The sequence below is a fragment of the Sapajus apella genome, unplaced genomic scaffold (genome assembly GCF_009761245.1).
Source record: "Sapajus apella isolate SASKATOON/1434 unplaced genomic scaffold, GSC_monkey_1.0 scaffold44, whole genome shotgun sequence".
Taxonomy (NCBI): domain Eukaryota; kingdom Metazoa; phylum Chordata; class Mammalia; order Primates; family Cebidae; genus Sapajus; species Sapajus apella.
In genome coordinates, this window is record NW_022436984.1 from 2,553,321 (window position 1) to 2,570,061 (window position 16,741).

A 16,741-nucleotide genomic window follows, 5' to 3' on the forward strand; every position below is an offset into this window, starting at 1 on the left:
TGGAACCCCCATCTCTACAAAAAATAGAAATGTGAACTGAGTGTGATGGCGGGCACCTGTAATTCTAGCTACTTGGAAGGCTGAGGCAGGAAAATTGCTTGAACCAGGGAGGAGGAGGTTGCAGTGAGCTGAGACTGCACCACTGCACTATAGCCTGGGTGACAGGAGCAAAACTCTGCCTAAAAAAAAATGTAGTCTTTGTTATGGAAAGCTTTATGCCCAAGTAACAGTGGAAGATTTCTTAATATAGTAGAAAAATTTAGAAAAATATGGAATTTAGGGTACAATTAGTAGCCCCTGCAGCAAGATGTTTTAGAGGGAATTACGGGGACTTCTGCTAGGACTTGTTGAGCTGCTTGCGGTAAATTGTTCCTGTGTAAATGCCTTGCAGACAGTTGGATATGTGGCTCCTTTTTCTAAAGTGCAATTCTCATAAATTCGCTTGTCTGCGCCAAACTTTCAATGACTTTTCACTGGTGTTGAGCACCAGGCTACACTTCCTTTGAAGGTATTAGCTGACAGAACCACCCCCTATTCTTTGAATGTGCTCCTACTTTTCTGCTTGTGTGCTTTTGCTCTTCTAGTTCCCTCTGCCTGAAATGCCCTTTCGAGAACTCTTATTCATACCTTATAAATCTACCTCATCGAATCCTCAAAAACTGAATTAGGCCAGGTGCAGTGGGTCACACCTGTAATTCCAGCACTTTGGGAGGTCAAGGCGGGTGGATCAGGAGGTCAGAAGTTTGAGACCAACCTGGCCAATATGGTGAAACACTGTCTCTACTAAAAAAATGAAAATTAGCTGGGGGTGGTGGTGCACACCTGTAATCCCAGCTACTCGGGAGGCTGAGGCAAGAGAATCACTTGAACCCAGAGGCAGAGGTTCCAGTGAGCAGAGATGGTGTCCTTGCACTCCAGCCTGGGTGAAAGAGTGAGACTCCATCTCAAAAAAGAAAAAAAAAATACAAAAATTAGCTGGACATGGTGGCATGCACCTGTAGTCCCAGGAGAATTGATTGAGCCTGAGAGGTGGAGGTTGTAGTGAGCCGAGATGGAGCCACTGCACTCCAGCCTGGGCAACAGAGCAAGACTCAGTCTCAAAAACAAACAAACAAAATGAAAACAAAAACAAAACTGAATCAGATGCTACCATCTTCTAAATTCCTCTAACAATTTGCGTACACTGCTGTGCTTAACATCACCTTTGTACATAAAAAGCACTCAACAAGGGCCCAGTGTAGTGGCTCATGCCTGTAATCCCAGCATTTTGGGAGGCCAAGGCAGGTGGATCACCTGAAGTCAGGAATTCAAGACCAGCATGGGCAAGATGGTGAAACCCTTTCTATACTACAAAAATTAACCGTGCGTGGTGTTGCACATCTGTAGTCCCAGTTACTCGGGAGGCTGAGGCAGGAGAACTGCTTGAGCCCAGGAGGCAGAGGTTACAGTGAGCTGAGATCGCGCCACTGCACTCCAGTCTGGGTGATCCAGTGAGACTCTGTGTCAAAAAAAAAAAAAAAACTCAATAAACATTGGTGAATTGCATTGCCTTTGGCTTTGTAATTTGTCCCTCAAAGTGGCTGAAAGATCTATATAAGATTTTCTATGTGAGAAAACAATGTACTTTGCACAAGGGTGAAATACTCCCTTTCTAAATGTCTTTGATGTGTTTCCTTAGAGAGTGCTTCCCTGACCCCATCCCTCCATGCCAGCCTACTTTCTCTTATACCCTGTACTTTCCTTTGTTAGTATTTACCACAATTACTCTTTTTTTATTTTTGAGATGGAATCTTGCTCTGTTGCCCAGGCTGGAGTGCAGTGGCGCCATCTTGGCTCACTGCAACCTGCGCCTCCCGGGTTGAAGCAATTCTCCTGCCTCAGCTTCCCAAGCAGCTGAGACTGCAGGTGTCTGCCAACACACCCAGCTAATGTTTGTATTTTTAGTAGATACACGGGTTTCACCATGTTGGCCAAGCTGGTCTTGAACTCATGACCTCAGGTGATCTTCCCGTCTTGGCCTCTCAAAGTGCTGGGATTACAGGCTTAAGCCACCATGCCTAGCCTGAGTTTCATTTTAATGGAAACATTGGGACAGTAACTGGAGGGGGAAGTGGAGTTAAAGGAATTTTTTTTTTTTTAAGAAAGGATAAATAATAGCATGTTGATATCTTGATCAGAAGCATGAAGTTGAGACGTAAAAACTGATGTTTGCAGAGAGGGAAGGCTTTTTGGGTCACATTTTTGACTAGGTGAGAGGGGATGGGACCTAGAACTGAAGTGGGGGGCAGCCTTTACCAGGAGCACAGACTGTTCGCCCAGAGCAGCAGGAGAGATGGGGCACAGGTGGGTGGAGCCTGTGGGACTAGGAGCTCGTGGAAGTTCTTGTGATTGCCTCTATTTTCTCAGGAAATTAGCAAAGTCATTTGCTAGGAGTGAGGATGGAGGAGTAGGTTTGAGGTGACACATAATATGAATTAATGGAAATGAATGAACTGCAGCTAACAGTTGTTTGATAACTTCGCAGTATTGACTTCCATGTGAATTTCAAGTGGATAAGAGTCAGAATCCCAGCACTTTGGGAGGCCGAGACGGGTGGATTGCTTGAGCTCAGGAGTTCAAGACCATCTCAGGCAATGTGGCAAAACCCTGTCTCTAAAAAAAAAATGCAAAAAAATCTAGCCAGGTGTGATGGTGCATGCCTGTAGTCCCAGCTACTTGGGAGGCCAAGGCAGGAGAATAGCTTGAGCCTGGGAGGTGGAGGTTGCAGTGAGCCAAGATCACACCATTTGCACTCCAATGTGGGTGACAGAGCAAGACCTTGTATCAAAACAGAAACAAAAGAAAACCAAGAGTCATAACAGAGTAGCTGTGTCTTCTCTTTACTAACCTTCAGGTGTTTGCAGTTGGAAAGTTGACTTTCCCAGGCTTGTCACTTTACCTATGAAGGAACATGGTAAGAGAAAGAGGCAGGGGAATTGAGGGTTATAATTATATGATTTAAGTTACATAGAGGGAGAAGAAATGAAAGATGGTGAAAAGATTGTGGGATCAATGGTAGAAAGATGGGCTGGAGCCTGAGAACTAGAGGGAGCTAGCTGGAAAGACAGGAATTGGTGGTAAGGGGGGGTGTGGAAATTGAGATTATGGAGGTGATGCCGTTATTATAATGACAAGATATGGGACATGACCATGGGAGTGAGTGGCTGATGTAGGGTAGAGGCTGAGATTGTTGAAGAGGAGCAAGTCAAGGAATTGCTATGCATGGGTATAGGAGGGTCATATAGGTGAACCCTACATGTACTGATTGGGTAAAGTTATCAGAACCCAAAGATGACTTGGGTTAGAAATCTAGCTCCTCTCCTACTTCCTAGCTCTACACCTTAGTTTTCTTATGTGAAACATGAAGGTATTAACAGTTTCTACATTGCAGGGCTATTGTGAGGACTAAACGAATTAATACACATAAAACACTTAGAACAGAGAGTGACATATAATAAGTACACAATAAGCTTTTACTTTTATTTACATATTTATGATTAACAAATCTTACAATTTTAGTTCAGAACTTTCTTCATGCAAACTCATATCTGCTCTTTTATAACCAAAATCCTTGAAAGTTGTCTATACTTGTCTTCACTTTTCCACCTCCCTTTTTCTCCTCCACCCTTCACAATAAAAATTTCTCCCACCTTTCTACGAAGAGTATTTTGTTGTTGTTTTGAGACATGGCCTCATTCAGTAGCCCAGGCTGGAGTGCAGTAGCAAGATCACCGCTCACTGCAGCCTTTACCTCCCCAGCTCAGGTGATCCTCTCACCTTGGCCTCCCAAATAGCTGGGACCACAGGCACATTCCACCACACCCGGCTAATTTTAAATTTTTTGTAGAGATGGGATTTTGCCATGTTGCCTGGGCTAGTCTCGAACACCCGGGCTTAAGCGATCCTCTTGCCTTGGCCTCCCAGAGTGCTAGGATTACGGGAGTGAGCTGCTGTGCCTGGTCTAAAAATGCTTTTGAAGGCACCAACGACTCTGATCTTAACAAGTCTACCAGTTAGTTCTTAGTTTTCGTCATGCTGCATTTGACATGGCTTTATCATGTCTTGCTTCTGAAATTTTTTTTCTTATTTTTTTTTTTTTCAAAAACTTTTGAAAGTATTCCAAGTAAGCTTCTGAAATTCTTACAAAAATTTGGTTTCTGGGTCACCTCCTTCTCCTGGGTTTTCATCCTGCTTTGCTGTTATCTCTTCTCAATTGCCTCTGCAGGATCCTCATCCTCTCCCTGACCTCTAAAGATTGGCACAGTTTGGGGCTAAATTCTTTTCTATCTATTCTCACACTCAATATCATCTTTCCAGTCCCATGGTTTCAAATAGCATCTGTATGCTAATACATCCCAAATTCGTATCTCTAACTGTGATGTTTTCTCCAAGTCCCAATTCATATATCTAACTTCTTACTGAACAAGCCTACTTGAATGTATGGTAGGTATCTCAAACTTAACTGTCCAAAACTGATTACATTCTAGTCAGGGTAGTAGATCATAAACATATTTAAAAATGAATCTAGGCCGGGTGCGGTGGCTCACACCTGTAATTCTAGCACTTAGGGAGGCCAAGGCAGGCAGATCACCTGAGGTCAGGAGTTCAAGACCAGCCTGGCTAACATGGTGAAACCCCATCTCTACTAAAATACAAAAATTAGCCAGGTGTGATGGCAGGTGTCTGTAATCTCAGCTACTCGGGAAGCTGAGGCTGGAGAATCACTTGAACCCAGGAGACAGTGGTTGCAATGAGCAAAGATTGTGCCATTGCACGCCAACCTGGGTGGCTCAGCCAGACTCCATCTCAAAAAAAGAATCTCCAATTCAGCTAGTGCAATAGTGCAAACTGCCGTAAGGAGAAATAAAGCCAGAAAAGGGAAACGAGAGCTTAAGTATTCAAAGGAATTAGGCAAAGCCTCTCAGGCCCTGCGAGATCAGAAGGAAGAGCAGTCAATGTGCAGAGAACAGCATGTGCAAAGACTGATTTTCGTTCACCCAAAACTCTTTTCCCAATTTAGCGAATGGTATCACCATTCACTTACATGCTCAGGCGGCAGAGTCACTCTTCGCTCATCTGTTTTCCTCACCCTTCACAGTCAATTCATTTAGCAATTCCTGTTGGCTCTAACTTCAGATTTTATCTGGAATCTGATCATTTTTCACTACCTTCATTGCTTTCATCAGAGTCCTACCCATCATTGTCCTTGTCCCAAATACGACTCCACTGCCTTCTACCTTGTCTTTCTGCTTTCATTCTTGCCTACAGACTTCATCTAGCAGCCAGGAGGTCTTTCAGCAATATAAATCAGATCATGTTATTTCATTGCTCAAAACTCTGCAGTGGGGCTGGATGCAGTGGCTCACAGCTGTAATCCCAGCACTTTGGGAGGCCAAGGCAGGAGGATCCCTTGAGCGCAAGAGTTTGAGACCAGCCTGGGCAACACAGAAAGACCCCATCTTAAAAAGAGAAAACTCTCCAATGACTTATTTCTATCATACTTAGAATAAAATCCAAATAGTTTATTTATTTTTATTTTTCCAAATACTTTATTCTGGTTTACGAGGTACTAAACAATCTGGCTCCCTCTGAACTCAGCTACTACCTTTGATTTTTCTAGTTGTCACTACCTTAAGTTTCTCCAAAGCTTTTTCTTTCCATTAGTCAAGGTCTTTGTTGCCTCAGGCTTTGCCCTTGCTGTTCTCTGCACATTTCTGATGTTGCATGGTCTGAGTGAGGCTGTCTCTAATTCCTTCCAATATTTAAACTGTATTTTCTCTCCTCCAGATTTATTTCTCTTTATAGCAGCTTGCACTAGCTGAAATAGAGTTTTATTTGTTTATCATGTGCTTCCCTGACTAGAATGTAAGCTTCATGAAAGCAGGATCTTGTCTCTCATGATCACTAGTGGATTCCTGGTACCCTAGAACAGTGCCTGGCACATAGCTGGCATTCAGTTTGTTTGAGTGACTGAATGAATCCAAGTGCCAAATTAGATGTCTCAAATTTAGCATTCCCAGACTAAAGACACTATCACCTTCTTCCACAAAAATCTTCCAGGATTCACTATCCTAAATGAATTAGGTCACCAACCAGTCCCTCCGTGTAAAAGCTCAGTGAGTAATCCTCGGCCCTTTCTCTTTCTCTATCTTGGCCACTTGAAATCTGGTTCATTGTACATAATACACATCTCTTGAAACTTCCTTGCATCACCATTTCTCCAAGTCACTCACCATCAACTCCACCTGGGTTTTCAAGCCCCAACCTAACTTCCTTCTAACACATTCATTACACTGTCTCCATGTAATCTTTCTAAAATGCAAATCTTGGCCAGCATGATGGTTCATGCCTGTAATTCCTGCACTTTGGGAGGCTGAGGCGGGTGGATTATTTGAGGTCAGGAGTTTGGGACCAGCCTGCCCAACACAGTGAAACCCTGTCTCTATAAAAATACAAAAATCAGCGGAGTGTGGTGGTGAATGCCTGTAATCCCAGCTGCTTGGGAGGCTGAGGCAGGAGAATCGCTTGAACCAGAAGGTAGAGGTTTCACTGAGCTGAGATGGTGCCACTATACTCCAGCCTGGGCAACAGAGCAAGACTCCATCCCAAAAAACAAAAACAAAAACAAGAAAACAAAACAATACAATACAATGCAAATCTTATCACGTCATTCTCTAGCTGCAAAAGCTTGAGCCTTCCCATGGCCCTGAAAGTGGTTTTTATCTTTCCTGGCAGGCAATAAGCTCTGTGTGGGCTGAACAGTACCTGGCATTCCTTGAATTAGAATGCATTGATTTGGCGAAATATTTAGGAGAAATACAAAAATCTGCCCCCTTTTTTTTGGATATGGGATCTCACTATGCCTCCCAGTACAGTGGAGCAGTCATAGCTCACCGTAATCTCGACCTCGTGGGCTCAAACCATTCTCCTCGCTCTGCCTCCAGAGTGGATGGACTCTGGGCATCAGCCTAAAAATGTCTATTTGATGTAGCAACACAAGATAAATCTGGAGAAACAGGAGGGAATAGCCCCTCTGATCATTACTTTTACATTATTATTATTATTATTATTATTATTTTGAGTTGGAGTCTTACACTGTAGCCTGGGCTGGAATGCAATGGTGTGATCTTGGCTCACTGCAACCTCGGCCTCCCGGGTTTAAGCAACTCTCCTGCCTCAGCCTCCCGAGTAGAGGGGATTACAGGCGCCCACCACCATGCCTGGCTAACTTTTTGTATTTTTAGCAGCGATGGGGGGTTCATTAGGTTTGCCAGGCCGCTCTCGAACTCCTGACCTTGTGATCCGCAAACCTCGGTCTCCCAAAGTGCTAGGATTACAGGCGTGAGTCACCGCGCCCGGCCACTTTTACATTATTATAATTGAATAAATTGTTATGTTGTAAACGATTACAGCCTGGAAGTGAATAGGGGAAAAATGAAACAATTGTTACAATCATGAAGTTGAAAGTGAAGATTTCCCTTCCTCCCTTTATCCTTCCTTCCTCTCCTTCCCTTCTCTCTGTCGCCCAGGCTGGAGTGCAGTGGCCTGATCTCAGCTCACTGCAACCTCCCGCGTCCCAGGTTCAATTCTCCTGCCTCAGCCTCCCGTGTGGTTGGGATTACAGGCGCGCGCCACCACGCCAGGCTAATTTTTGTATTTTTAGTAGAGACGGGTTTCGCCATGTTGGCTAGGCTGGTCTCGAACTCTGACCTCAGGCTATCTGCCCGCCTTGGCCTCCAAAAGTGCTGTAATTACAGGCGTGAGCCACCGCGCTCGGCTGAAGCTTTCCTTTAACCCTTTCGTTCTAACTCATCTTTTTTTTTTTTTTTTAAGATGGAGTCTTGCTCTCTCGGCTGACTGCAACCTCCGCCTCCTTGGTTCAAGCAATTCTATGCCTGAGACTCCTGAGTAGCTGGACTACAGGCGCCAGCCACCACGCCCGGCTAATTTTTTTTGTATTTTCGGTAGAGGCGGGATTTCACCATCCTGGCCAGGCTGGTCTCGAACTGCTGAACTCTGATCCACCCGCCTCGGCCTCCCAAAGTGCTGGGATTACCGGCGTGAGTCACGGCGTCCGGCTCATTTTTTTTTTTTTTTTTTTTAAAGGAGCGGGGCTTGATCTTGATTGTACAGTTACGCTCCGATATGCCCACTCCCGCCCAAGAACAAGTTAGTGGCAGGCCCTAGAGGGCCACCGTCCAGAGGGTGGGTCCCCCCATGCTCGCTTACGACGCTTAGAGCCACTTACCTCAGCTCTCGGTGCTCCCTCGCCTTACTTCCTCCTCCAGGCTCCGCCCCGCGTCGGTGCGCCTGCGCACGGACGAACACGTGGCTGCAGCGGGGCTAGAGCAGCAATGGCGGCGGGCGGCGGCGGTAGCGGCGACCCCCTGGCCCCAGCTGGGGTACCTTGCGCCTTCTCCCCGCACAGCCAGGCCTACTTCGCTTTGGCGTCTACCGACGGTCATCTACGAGTATGGGAGACGGCCAGCAACCGGCTGCATCAGGAGTACGTGCCTTCCGCGCACCTCAGCGGTACCTGCACCTGTCTGGCCTGGGCGCCAGCGCGGTTGCAGGCCAAGGTAAAGCGAGCGGGATGGCGCGGAGCGGGCGCCTTCCCGGGCTCGGCTTCGGGCCTTGGGACAGGGTGGCGCGTGGCCCGGCATCGCGCGTGGCTGTCGGCTGCCGGGGGCGAGAAGGTACGGAGCGCGGCGTCGGCGCGCACTGGGCCCAAGCCGCCAGCCCTGCGTGCGGCCTGCCGGGAGGGCAGTGAGGGAGGGCGCAGCTCGACCCGGCCGGCCGCGCACCCAGGCGCTGTCGGCTGGCCCCATGCGGCCTGCGCCCCACTCTTGACGGGCCGCCATGTTCGCCTAGGCCCCCGGCCCTCCAGGGGCGGCTTCCCTCTGCGGGGCCTTGCTCATCAGAGTCCTGATTTTTGACAGAGCCGCCTTTTGGGACCATCTAACTTTCTTCTGTCTCTGATCCAGCTCATCGGTTTTGCCGTGGGCCTTTGGTGTGGACTAGTCTGTACTTGTTTCCGGACCTCACTCCTCCTACCCCCCCCCCAACACTTTGGGTGCCGGCTCACCACGTGTTCTCGTCCACATCCAGGTCGTGGGAATCTCAATAACTTTTGCCTTTTCCAGGCACCTCTGCATTCTCAGCCTTTTGTACTTACTGCTTTTTTTTTATCATCTGCTCGCCCCTCCCGCCCCGCTGAAAGCCCGTCACCACCACCCCTCTACCCCAATCTGAAGTCTGTGTTAGGATGTGGAGGTAAAGTGAAGTAGTAGCTTGATTTAGTGAATGTTTTATGAGTCCAGGTGAAGTTACTCTTTGATGGAAAGCTGCCGAGTTAGGCAAAGCATTTCCCTGTTAGGGACCTGTGTCAGATAAATGCCATTCACTGTTGAGTCACTCCGCTGCATCTCTCTAACTCAGCACGCACGTGGTTATTGCATTTATAGAGTAGCCAAACCGAATCACTGCAAAGTGATTTGGAAGCATCAGGTATCCTGAGGTGTGTGGTGTGAGCTGTAAGTATGCAGGACTGTAAACTCGTATTTAGGATAGATCTTACTCTCTCTGACGTCTCTCTGACGACTCTCTTACGACCTGGGGAACTTTTGCTAAATTTTTGGGTTGGGAGAAGGGTTATATCTAAGTTGCCATACTTTGGGTATGTTTAGATATTTTTCAAATTTTAAGCTACGTTCTCATAGTTTAACCTGTTGATTTATAAAAGAAACCTATCAGGGCTCATAAGTCAAACACACAACTTAAAAAACAAATCAGAGTTTTTACAGCGCTCTGCTTATCTTTTATTTTCAAAGTTGTTTTTTATATTTGTATTTTAACAGTCCTGTAAAGTGGTAATAGTAGTAATGCTGAGAGAAACACGGAGCAGTGGTTAGCTAGGTGCATGGACCCAAGCTAGCTATACTGTCTACATTCGAGTCCAGCCTCTGCTTCATAGTGGTAATTGGGCCTCTGGTTCCTCATTTATAAAATGAGGATAATAATACCTACTTCATAGAGCGGTTGTGAAAATTAATATATTTAATAATGCAGAGAACAGTTAGAATAGTTCTTGACAGTAAGTGCTTTAAGTATCCTTAATGTCTGATATTTGTATGGTTAGCCCTGCAACGTTGGTAAGGAACTTTCTGCCTCATTTGGAGGGAAGAAACAAACTCTGGGAAACTTAGCAACTTGAATAAACAATGGAACCAGGATTAGAACTCAGGTTCTTAAGAGCTCAGTTCTTGGTTATCTGCAACAAATAGTTAATATTAGGTTGGAAAAAAGTCACCCACTTTGCTTTTCTCTTGACTTTCAATTGCATTGTATGCTCAAGAGAAACTTCCTAATCTCATATTAAAAGTCATATTTTTGGATTATGTACACTATGGTAAATTAGAAAAAATAACTGGATTTGTTTTCGTAACTAAGACTCAAAACTTGCTTTGCCATATTGAGCAAGTTCCTTTAATTTTGAGAACCTCATTGAAAAATGAGGGTTGAGCTACATTAAAAAAACTTTTTTTCTAGGTTTCAGCATCGTTTTACCTTCACTCTCTCCTTTTAACCACATGACTATGGAATGCCCTGAAACTACTGAATTTTAAAAAAATGATTGAAAATCAGAGCTAAGAAACGTAAATGACTTCACCAAAGCCTTAATATCCAGTAAAGGAGTGTGGCCTCTAGAGTCAAGGTGCCCTGAACTCCTGGTCCAGTGTCCCGATTTTGTTGATTTCAGTCTTGAGTCACAGAGCTGAGAGAGCTGGAAGGAATGTAGAGAATCCCCACTTTGAGGATGTGTCCTCCTGGAGCATTAGTTTGACTTAAAAACTAAGGAGAGGCAGCTTTCTTATATTTAAACAAACTTGCACATATATTATGGTATAAAATTAAGTCACATATGCTGCAGCAAGATGTCTTGGGAAAAAAAGATATATGTTAAGGTGCTCTCATCTTATTAAACTCTTCCTTTTATTTTACGTCTTTGAGCCTTAGTGTATGGAGGCGTGAAAAGGATGTTACCCACTTTCCAGTTTTTTATTAAGGTCCTGGCATATGATGACATATAGTACTCTTAAACTTGAAATAGAAGTAACAGCACCCACCTTTTAGGATCCTCAGGATCAAATTAGGCAATGTATGTGACTGGTGTAGCATGGCCTAGCATACAATAAGTGCTTAATAAGTGTTATTATTGAATGAGTCTAGACTCAATTTATCATTTAATATGGCATTCCCCGTTGTAAATCAGTTTGTAAGAAAAGTATTCTACCCTTGGTTTAGTAATTAGCAGTTTGCTACCCAAGGACAAAGTGTGGTGATGATAACTTAACCAATGGAGAAAGATTAGTTAGTGCTGGGTGTCTTGGGTGACAGGGGTTAAGTTTGTGGTTCACAAGTATTTAGAAAAATCAGATTGTCACCTCTTGTTTTTGGTCACATAATGATTACAATACTTTGCAGTCATGCTGAAATAGTTTCTAGAGCGTTTGTATATGATATGTAGCTGAGCGTTCCATTCAGTCTTCGGAGCCTGGGGGAAGAGGACCTTTAATGAGGACAAGAAGATATTCTAGGAAAGTGCAAAAATACAAATGGCTGGACTCTATCTAGATGGTGCTATTTTTAGAGTTACTCAAGTTTATGTAAACTGAGGCAGAAATGTTAATTATATGCTCTCTTCTTCTTTTTTAAACACTAAGCTTTAGGGTAAATTGTTTTTTAATTATATTCTCTACCAAAGCCACACAGTAAAGTCGCTGAGCCATCCAGGAACTGATGCTGCTGTTTGATTGTCTTACAACTTTTGAAAGTCTTCCAACTTTTCTACTTTTCATTCTCTAACTGCTTTTGAGCCTTGGAGAAACAGACCTTGTTGACTATTGGCTGTCACAGTAAATGTGTTTATACTGTTTTGCTGTCGCTGCAATTAAGATGACCCAATACAGCTTAGTAGTTGTTGAATGAAGCACATGGCATTTCAGACATTGGACAGGGCATCTGAGCTGGTGTCTGTGTTGCCATCCCTTAGAGATGCAGGGCACCTTACATGTGCTATGTGCAGTGCTCTGTCTTGAGGTCTCACTAATATTTAAACTTCCTAAGAAGTAAAGGTTGCAGATTAGATCTGACTGGCAGAAATAGAAGTTTCTGTGTATTAGGACTTAAGTGATTTGTTATAAATACTGTGTGTGATTTTATGTAATATGTACATGTTTTATTCACTGTTATTTGTGAAACTTAAACATATGCAGTGGCAGTGAGATACACCAAGAAATGAAATAGGAGGTCAGTTGCAGAATGACACTGGAAACTTGGCATACTTTTTGGTGTCTAGAGTTAAGCATTTTTCAGAACAGATTTTGATCCATTAGTGGATTGCGTAATAGGTTAGTAGGTTGTGACATTAAAAACAAAATAGAATGGAAAGTATCAGAGTGCTAGTACCTGCGTAAGTTTCTCTGTGAAGCTTGTTTCAGTTATCTATATGTGTGTTTTTATGAGAGTGTAGTGGCTCTGCATGTAAAACTTCTTTCTCTGGGATCTCAGCCTAAAAGTCATTGCTTTAATTACTATACAAATTCAGACGTCTCATCACCTGAATGTGTTTTTTTTCTGTCTTCATCCCATCTGTACAACTCCTTGCTTTTATAAATCATGCATGTGTGCCATTCAGATTCTCCCTCAGCCTTCCCATTGTTTCAGGAACAAATGCTGATAATGGATCAAATGCTGATTAGCTTTTCTCATAAGACAGGTTTCGGTATCCATTATTTAACTCAGTCTGCCGTTTGTGGTGGAAAAGACTCCATAGTCCGAGAAATCACCTCCTTAGGGTATTCACTCCTGCTGCCTTCAGGAATTGAGATTTTCCATTTACAAATATATGAACTAAATTTATTAGCCTACCTTTTTTTTATTACTTTATGTATTTACCCATATAATCTGTGCTGGACACTTAGGAAGAAACATAACTGACTGTGACTAAGGTGTAAAAGAAGAAATACATTTCATATTTGCAGTGTCTGTAATGCAGGGTATGACCTGTGTCTTAAGGGAAAGAAGTTTCCGTGGAGGAGATGGTATTTGAGGTGGGCCTTAAAGCATGGATAGGATTTTTAACCAATGAAAATTGAAAGGTCCCCTCCCAAGCGAAGGGAAAAGCAAAAGCAAAATGGGAAATGTGTATACATAAGAGTGTTAAAATAAGGGTGGACTTGGAAATAAGACTGGAGAAGGTAGGTTGAAGGCAAATTGTGGATGCTTTTGAATGCCACAGAACTGTTTATATTGATTTATTCTCTGGAAAGTCATTGAAGTTTTTTGATCACAGGAATAACATGTTTAGATAGTAAATGCCAACAAAGGTGTGTCATCTATAATCAGTAAACTCTTGGTTTCAAAAATAAACTCTTGGTTTCAGAAATATTTAGTATGGGTAATACTTGGAATATTAGTTTTCATTAAAATGTGCATTGGTTATATAAACTTCTGATTTGATTGATGTGTTGTTACCTTTTTAGATGTTCTTATCCTGGTGAATAAAGACCATCCAACCTGAGAAATAAATGAGTCATGAGTTCTTTGAGATTAATAAATTGGAGTATTATTTACGTTTAGACCAGTGATCCTCAAAGTTGGTCATAAATCCTGTAGATATTCCTTCCACCTGACCCTGCTTGCTTCTACCAAAAAATACAGATTTGCAGTTGCAGAAATTAAGGCTTTGACTATGTTATGTTTGATATAGGCTATGTAAATTTATTTGGACCTGTCTTTGTTTCACATATCAATAAACTTCCATGTAGATAGTTTTGATTTGGCAAAACCAAGAGTAGAAGAAAGACTTCCTGGAATTTTTTTTTTTTTTTTTTTGAGATGGAGTCTCACTCTGTCTTCCAGGCTGGAGTGCAGTGGTATGATCTCGGCTCACTGCAACCTCTGCCTCCTGGGTTCAAGCAGTTCTCTGTTTCACTCTCCTGAGTAACTGGGATTACAGGCACCCGCCATCATGCCTGGGTAATTTTGAGTCCCTTTTCTTGACAACGAAGCTAGAATTTGTGGGTAAATTAGAAGGGGAAAAGAAAAGGATTGGCTGCTTAGGATTGATAGATTCTTGGGTATGAATCTCTTTGGCTTTGCTTAGGTTGGACCTGTCAGGAGGGATGGTCCATTTCTGAGAAGTGGAAGCAGCATTGAGGCTTCTTGGACCTGTTAGGAGAGTACCAAGAATATACCAGGTTTTCCTATTTGCTGCCTTTTTTTTTTTTTTTTTTTTGTAGGGGTAGGAGATGCGACAGAGAATGATGAGTTTCTCTTCCCATTGGAGGGATTTCTTTTTAAAATAGTGAGAAATAAATTACCCAATAGCTTCTCTCTTCCTCCCTTTTAAAATGTCTTTTGTGGGCTGGTAGGCATTTGTATTTGTTCATTAATGATGTTTTAGTGTTTGAAATACTAAATAAAAACATTGTTTTTTTCTTTTTCCAGGAAAGTCCCCAGAGGAAAAAAAGGAAGTCAGAAGCTGTAGGAACGAGTAACCAGACTGACTTACTGGCTCTTGGCACAGCAATTGGTAGCATTTTATTGTACAGCACAGTAAAAGGAGAATTACACAGTAAATTAATAGTAAGTGTGTATATATTTTATTTAAAAGTGACAGGGAAGCTGATTATTAGAGATGATTGAAAACAAAAACACTCCAAGGTATGTGATGGGATCTGTGTTATAGGGACAGTTTTCTGTCTCATCTACGTTTAAATAACTGAGTAGTAATATTTGAGAAAAGCTGTAATAGTTAACAGCAGTCCTTAGTATGGGTCAGAGTATGAAAACTTATTTATTTATTTATTTTTTTGAGACAGAGTTTCACTCTTGTTACCCAGGCTGGAGTGCAATGGCGCGATCTCGGCTCACCGCAACCTCCGCCTCCTGGGTTCAGGCAATTCTCCTGCCTCAACCTCCTGAGTAGCTGGGATTACAGGCACGCACCACCATGCCCAGCTAATTTTTTGTATTTTTAGTAGAGATGGGGTTTCACCATGTTGACCAGGATGGTCTCGATCTCTTCACCTCGTGATCCACCCGCCTCGGCCTCCCAAAGTGCTGGGATTACAGGCGTGAGCCACCGCCCCCGGCGAAAACTTATTGACTAGGTTTAAAATAAGGAAGGGTTACAGGAGCTCTAAGGAATCATAGATAGCAACTGAAGGAAGCAGCTCACCACCTCTTGACCTAGGGGAATAAAGGAGGCAGTTGGAGTTATTGCTGACACAGATCTTTTAGGAGCAGGTGTTGTGCTGCTGCAGTTGTCTCTTGATGAGTGGCCCCATGGGTTGGGATCCAGACCCCAAACTGAGAAGGAGGCTTCAGCTGCCTGGTGCTAGTGTCTCTGACAGACGTGATGAGACTGGTTCTCCTAGGGTTGGAAAAATGGCATATTGTGTTCAGCTGCTGCTATGGGGAATTACCACTGTTGGGGTGATGCAAATAAAGAGACAGAAAGGAACAAGTCCCCTCTCTCTCCATCCTATTGGCAGAGCCTATAGATCCAGCTAGGAAATCAGAAATCAGGTTTGCTGGGTCCCAACATCACAGCAGAATATAAAGGGTGGGTTTGGCTTTGGAAGACAGTAATTGAACTGGTTTAGTTGGTTCAGACGACATCTGTTGCAGTGTGTTTTTGTTCACTGGAATCCTGTATATAGGAGTGTTGTAAATTTTTTTTAAGTAACACCTATGGAAAATTTGGAACTACATAAAGTTGAAAAGGAAAAATAATTTATACCTGTCTGTCACCAAGAGATTTTTTTAACAATTAGTATATTTCTTTGCTTTACACATATATTAATAAAACATAGTTGGCCTTCTGTCCATCTAGTTTGTATCCTGATTTTTTTCGTTAGATTACAGCATAACCATCTTTTATATTTGTCAATAACTAGTTATTGACATTTTTAATGACTGCCTGAAATCCCAATAAGTGGAATAGTCCATTGCATTACTTGCTGACCATTTAGGGGTTTCCAAATTTTTAAATTGTTGTAAAACAATGAATTTCTTTTTTCTTACATGGATTCACAGATTACTAACCTATAATTAGTGAGCCACAGGGTTACTATATGTGTAGTATGAAAATACTTTCTGGGATAATTTTTACTAATTTATACTTAATAACAGTGGTAGGAGGTAAGTACTTTATCTCAGCAGTGTCATTACCACTGCTGAATAGCACGTTAAAACAACAGCAACAACAACAAAGAAACAGATCATTTGTTAGAGAACATTTTAATCTGATTTTAAGTTTGCATTTGTGAATGTATTACTTGTTTTTATATTAAAGATTACAAAAATAATATTCAGCTATAAATGAATTTTAAAGCATTTTGTGATCCATATCACAAGAAAGTATTCTTCTCCCTCCTCCAAGTTCAGTGTAGTCTTCAGGTGAGCTCCTACCTGCTGTAGGTAGGAGCCTATCCTTTAATTTGATAGTTTTTTTTTGTGGTCAGCAGGTACCTTGCATCTTGTGCAGTGTGATTGCTGCTCAGCTGCTGTGGCTGCTGGAGCCTAGAAGTTTTGTTTTTTTTTGAGACAGAGTCTCCTTCTGTCACCCAGCCTAGAGTGCAGTGGTGCGATCTCTGCCTCCTGGGTTCAAGCGATTTTCGTGCCTCAGCCTCCT

At 42.9% G+C, this 16,741-nt stretch overlaps 1 protein-coding gene across 1 annotated transcript in view; it reads left to right on the forward strand.

Moving 5' to 3' along the window:
• Window positions 1-8,343: 8,343 nt before the first annotated feature.
• Window positions 8,344-16,741, forward strand: part of WDR43 (WD repeat domain 43) — a 59,840-nt gene continuing 51,442 nt past the window's right edge. Inside the window, exons 1-2 of the mRNA XM_032239185.1 lie at window positions 8,344-8,618; window positions 14,551-14,688. Of these exons, the coding sequence (XP_032095076.1) occupies window positions 8,394-8,618; window positions 14,551-14,688 (363 nt within the window). The 5' untranslated portion in view covers window positions 8,344-8,393. The remainder of the gene's footprint in view (window positions 8,619-14,550; window positions 14,689-16,741) is intronic.